The following is a 6,000-nucleotide window of genomic DNA, read 5'->3' as shown; positions in this document are numbered from 1 at the left end:
GCCTTTACTGATTTTGTTCATGGTATTTATCAAGTGACTATACATTCTAACTCTTGCAGTCTCGTAGCTCTCGTATCATTTTTCACAGAATATATTTTGACAATTTATATTGAATACGTTGTTAAACACGTTGGGCGCCATTTGTAACCTAACTGTTGAGTGCGTCATTAAATAAAAATGTTGCTTCCTTCCGTTTGAAACCCGGGGCTGAAGTGAACATGACTCCTCGTGGTTCCAAAGTTTTATTTCAATAACATAAAACCAGACATCTGCAGTGTCTATTCGCTTAAACACTCTAGAAATGCAGCAGTGTAGAAAAGTATAATATTAATTTAAGACCAGTTCTTATTCTTTGCAGAATATTTAGTTACAAGTGTATATACAGAAGTTACGACAGTCTGCTTCTGATAAAAGCTGATCTAATGTGACAATTAGGAAATCGTGTTATAAAGGGCGTAGTCCAATAGCATGCAGTGCACGTCTCTGTCGAGTCATCAGTATTGCGTGATTTACTGTCGCAGTTGCACGTGAAACAACAACCAAGCCAACACAACAATGACACTGCTAACACAAAAGATCGAATATATTTAAAAGATGAAACCTACAAAAGTTAGAAAAATACTTCATATATATTGTAATTAATATGTATTTGAAATCTTAGCTAAATGGCTAATTGATAATTAATTTAACACCTGGTTACTTTGAGATGCATGCAAAAGTAAATGGTGGTGGCAGCATATACATGGTTTGGAGGGGAGAGAAGGGTGAGGAAGGAAAGGAGTAGGCGCATGTGCATGTGTTCGAAACTCTTGCTTAAGCCCCCTTGGAAACATTGCTAACTACAGACTAGAACCCCCACTCATCAACGTATATTTCTGGAGAGAGAGAGAGAGAGAGAGAGAGAGAGAGAGAGAGAGAGAGAGAAGAGAGAGAGAGTGTGTGTGAGTGAGTGAGTGAGTGTGTGTGTGTGTGAGTGTGTGTGAGTGAGTGAGTGAGTGAGTGAGTGAGTGAGTGAGTGAGAGTGTGAGTGTGAGTGAGTGAGTGAGTGAGTGAGTGTGAGTGAGTGAGTGAGTGTGTGTGTGTGTTATCTACTAGTCACAACAAGTTAAGGACCGGTATGACTTTTAACTACTTTAAAAAATTAAATTAAATCAAAGCAGTGACGGATAATGAATGTATTGCAGACGTGGTCAAAACATTGCAGACTGCACGTGCATCAGCCTTTAAAGTTTTACTCGCAGCTTATATGGACACCGGTAGAAAGGGGGCTGCAAAACTCACTTTTTATGTTTACATTTTTCATGTTTGAATCGAGTAAGGTGGGTATAAATTCACTTGGAATCTGGTTTTGGATAACCACGGCACGAAGACGTAAACAGCCCTGGCATGCTGGCTGGAACAACGACGTATGCACCGAGCGCAGTGTTCACGTGACCCTTAACTTGTTGTGACTAGTATATTTAACATTGAGGACATTCGCTAGTCGGGCAGTCTTACCAACTGAGACAATATTCATTGTTTGGAGGGGCCAAAAAAGGTTTTTAAAAAAAAAAAAAAAAAAAAATATAGATAGATAGATATACAATGTAGATAAATATATAGATATATACACACACAGACACGCACACACACACACGCGCACAGTGTATATTCATTCAAATGCATGTTTAGATCGCCTTTAGGCTTAGGATCGTCGTCGTGGTGGTGGACTACGCACGCTGTCCCTTATACCTTCACAGTAAGTGTGTGTGTTTGTGGGGGAGGCAATGTCCATGCAAACCCTTTCCCCCGCTTCCAACGCCTATGGATATTAAATATCTGCATTTGAATAATCTAGGACAAAATCGAGCAGTTTTGTATTCAGCAGTCCTATATGACACTGGCGTAGGAAGCGCGCGTGTGTGTGTTTGGGGGGGGGGTGTGTGTGTAGGGGCATGTGCCCCCCCCCCACACTTTGTAGCAGTAGCGATTTGTTTTTATATATTTAGTAGCAATGGATATTTTATATGCACCATCCCAAATACAGGATAGCACATACCACGGCCTTTGATATACCAGTCGTAGTACACTAACGAGAATTGGGTCAATGGGCCAATGACTGGAATCGATCCTAGACCGATGGCGCACCGATGGACCACACAGATAATGAGCATTCCACGACCTTTAAATTAATTATTACACCAATTGTGGAGTAGTCTAGAACGAGAAATAGCCCAGTGGGCCCACCGACGCGGTTCGATCCTAGACCGACCGAGCGCGGTACCACTGAACGTCCCGCCCCATAGCTGAGGCAGAAGGAATATTGCTCGACATAAAGAGGCAACTGACCATCGGAAAGCTGTCGTATAACTTTGTGTGCAAAATGATCTATGAACTAATTTAGTTTCTCAATTTTTAACTTTGGTTTGTAAATCGATGATATGTGACCTGTAAAATGATATATCTGTAGTTGGAAAGTCCGATGCATATAGAGAATAATATATGAGTTTTAAAATGTATCTAACGAGCGAAAGCGAGTTTGATACGTTTTAAAACAACGAGTTGTGAGATAAATGGTAGGCTATCTAACGGACACGAATGTATTATTCTATTTCTTACATATCCTCAAAAACCAGGTTTTAAGCAAATTTTTACATCTTTTTAAACTAAAAGTTATTTACAGCCGTTGCACTTGTAGCTGACTTACGCGTCACGGACACATGAATGTCAGGTTAACTATACGTCCATTGTGTAGTTTTTCATTGGATGTATGGCATTGGTGACCTGGTCATCACCTAGGAGCAGCCAGTCGTATGTCTTGAAATTGCACGTACATGTGTTAACAACCATGTGTAAAAAAAAATAGCGCATGGTGTTCTCACTAACGGGTGTGTAAAAACAAACAAAAAAAATTAATCTGCACAGTTGCATGATCGTAGCTAAAATGTCCTCTAACCATTCCTGTTTATATGTTGGGTTTCTTCTTCTTGCGTTCGTTCTAGTCGGAAACATGTTATGAGTGACCTCCAAAATAATGAGACTATAAAGTTCTGTGGTCTAAGAAACTGAATTTTGCCAGAATTTGACGATTTTTTCTAGTCCTGGGTAGAGAAGTTGCCCGCCCCCTGCCCCTGTCTCATACACTTATGTTTTTAACACAAAGCGAACTCTACCATCTGGCAGTTTCTCCCCCCCCCCCCCATCTCTCTCTCTCTCTCTCTCTCTCTCTCTCTCTCTCTCATATTCACTCCTTGTCTCGCATACAGTAAATGATTTTTTAAATTTGCTAACGTGTTGTTAAACATAGAGGGCTGAATTTACAAAGCCTGTTTATGTCTTACACGCGTGTAACTACGTATATATACAATGCTTAAACATAATCGGGTTTTTAGAAAAAAACAAAAAACAACAACAAAAAACAGGCTTTGTAAATTCGGCTCGTATATATTCCTTCCTGTTAGTAAACACGCCTAATATTACGGAAATAGATGGTGTGTTCCGAATACTGTTGGAAAGTACCACTACCGAAAAGAAAAAAACCTTGATTTTCATCACTACTGTGTGCTGTGTGTAAGAAATTATAACGACAATAACTATCGATACTGATCGCATTTGCGATACCAAGAAACCGAAGGCAGCGTTTAGTTTCTATTTCCCACGGCAGTAACATTCGGACAGAATATTTTAAAGGAAAAAGGTATATGTCCCAGGGAACATGGCTGTCTGACACTTCTTAAGCTTCATAGATCAACGAACTAGAAATTATTCGCTGATCACTGATTGTGAAAAACATTTTGCCAAAAAAATAGGGAGAAAAAAGTCGGTGTCAGACTGAGACTGACAGTGGTGGTGTCACTGTTCAGTTTCAGTTTCACCTCTGAGCTTGACAAGTCTTAAATATTTCCTGTTTATCGAAGACTTTAAAAATAATAAAATTGTAATTTAGTTTAATTACTTTGTCACCTCCCATATTTTTACGTTTATTTATCATAAAGAAGGAAAACAATTTTTTTGGTAATAGAACACATTGATTAATTAATCATGGCTATTGGATAAGGTACATTTCAAATAATTGGTAATTCTGACTCATAGTCATCAGAGGAAACCTGCTACAGTTTTCCTAATGCAGCAAGAGATCTTTTATATATATGCACTTTCCCACAGACACACCACAACTGGTTCATCAAAGGTATGTGCTATCCTGTATGGCATGGTGCATATAAAAGATCCCTTGCTGCTAATCGAAAAGAGTAGTCCATGAAGTGGCGACGGCGGGTTTCCTCACTCAATATCTGTGTGGTCTTTAACATATGTCCGATGCCATATTAGCCGTAAATAAAATGTGTTGAGTGTGCCCTTAAATAAAACATTTCCATCCTTCCTTTTCCCACAGACTGAAAGCACATACCACAGCCTTTGACCAGTAGTGGTGCACTGGTTGGAATGAGAAAACCCCCAATTAGCTGAATGGATTCACTGAGGTGTTTCGATCTTATGATACAAACACCTCAGGTGAGCACTCAACCGATTGAGCTAAATTGCACCCCGAATTGTAATGAAGGATACGGTGAATTCCCAAGAATTTTGTAAATTCTGAATGCAAATAACAAAAATTAGCTACAGTGTTTTGGGCCTGTGAATATATGAATGGGGTGCAATGGCCATTAAGGGCCCAAGGGGCCAAAGCCTGTTGAGGAGGGGAGGTGGGGTAGTTCTGAAGTTTTGAATACCAGCTATATATAGGGTATGTAACAATATTCGGAGGTAGAAAGAACCACACTTTCTACGTCCCTTCGGACTAGTACCCCTCTATTTTTGGTTAATAGGGTTAGTTTTAGGGTTAGAGTTAGATTTACATGTAGTTAGGGTTAGGGTTACACTTTTCAGATTAGAGTGAACTATGTTACCTCTTTATACATGTATTAATATAATGGGGGATAACAGGTGGATATTATACCATCTGCTCAAGTCGTCAAGTTATTAGCAGAAGTCGCAGTAATAGTTTGGACCTAATGGACGTGAAGACCCAGACTTGTTTATTGTCATAGCTCATTTGGCACCTTATCAGTCCGTGTTTTTATTTTGGCGCTAGACTGTACGCATGTCACGCCATATGCTGTAACCAGTCGAGCATTGTTTCAGTAATGCTAGAAAATACTGTTTATTAGTTTCTTTTTAATATTAATTATCATTATCAACACATTATCTATCAACTACTTAATAATATCACGTTTTTAATTAAACATACACATTTTTTGTTTTAATTTTTTACCAGAAGTAGTATTTTATATCAAAATATTACGATTAGAGCAGAGTGTATAAATTCGAATTTTCCTCAATGAACCCAGGACAAGGTGAAACATTACAAAATGTACCGATAAATATTCACTTATTTTTATAAAACATACCTTTCTTCTGGGAAGGGAGAAGTCACTTCCTCTACCTTTTCAATTCTAGATTAGAGCTTTGTCCATGTCTCACATTGTTTATAAGCGGGTTTATTTGATTTTTCCTCACAGAAAATGGAGGAAATGCTCTCGCACAGTCGGACGAAGCGGTTTGATATCCCATTAGGGCACATTGATTTTGATTACATTAAAAAGTGTACAGACATCAAGGAAGTTGAAAGAATCTTAAGGATTTTAAGGTACAGTTAGCTTTACATGTTTAGTTAATGCTACCAAGGTTTAAGCTGGGCTAATATTTTCTTTTACATGTAAGAATGTTAAAAAATGTTGCTATCTAGATTATAATTTTTTTTGTCAAAATAAACATATCTGATGTGTTATATATAATAAAATTCATCTTCCGACACCGTGTGAATATAACAAAACCAAAATATTATTGACTTAAATTTTTATTTATTTTTTAACAACAAAACAGAATCGGAAAATAAAAGAAATTACATGTATCAACAAATGGCGTACACCCAGAAATTATCTCCCCCTTAGAGGTAGCGTCGTCACTATACACCCTAGAATCTCGCTTTAAACAGCTGTTCAATAGTGTGATTTGAAGCCA

The 6,000-nt window shown here is 38.2% G+C and overlaps 1 protein-coding gene across 1 annotated transcript in view; it reads left to right on the top strand.

Moving 5' to 3' along the window:
* The first annotated feature begins 3,544 nt into the window (after positions 1–3,544).
* LOC121380677 (sperm-associated antigen 1-like) overlaps positions 3,545–6,000 on the top strand; it is a 38,626-nt gene continuing 36,170 nt past the window's right edge. The window contains exons 1-2 of the mRNA XM_041509616.1: positions 3,545–3,676; positions 5,499–5,626. Of these exons, the coding sequence (XP_041365550.1) occupies positions 5,502–5,626 (125 nt within the window). The 5' untranslated portion in view covers positions 3,545–3,676; positions 5,499–5,501. The remainder of the gene's footprint in view (positions 3,677–5,498; positions 5,627–6,000) is intronic.

Source organism: Gigantopelta aegis, chromosome 9 (genome assembly GCF_016097555.1).
Source record: "Gigantopelta aegis isolate Gae_Host chromosome 9, Gae_host_genome, whole genome shotgun sequence".
Lineage (NCBI taxonomy): Eukaryota > Metazoa > Mollusca > Gastropoda > Neomphalida > Peltospiridae > Gigantopelta > Gigantopelta aegis.
This window is presented reverse-complemented; position numbering and strand designations above follow the sequence as displayed.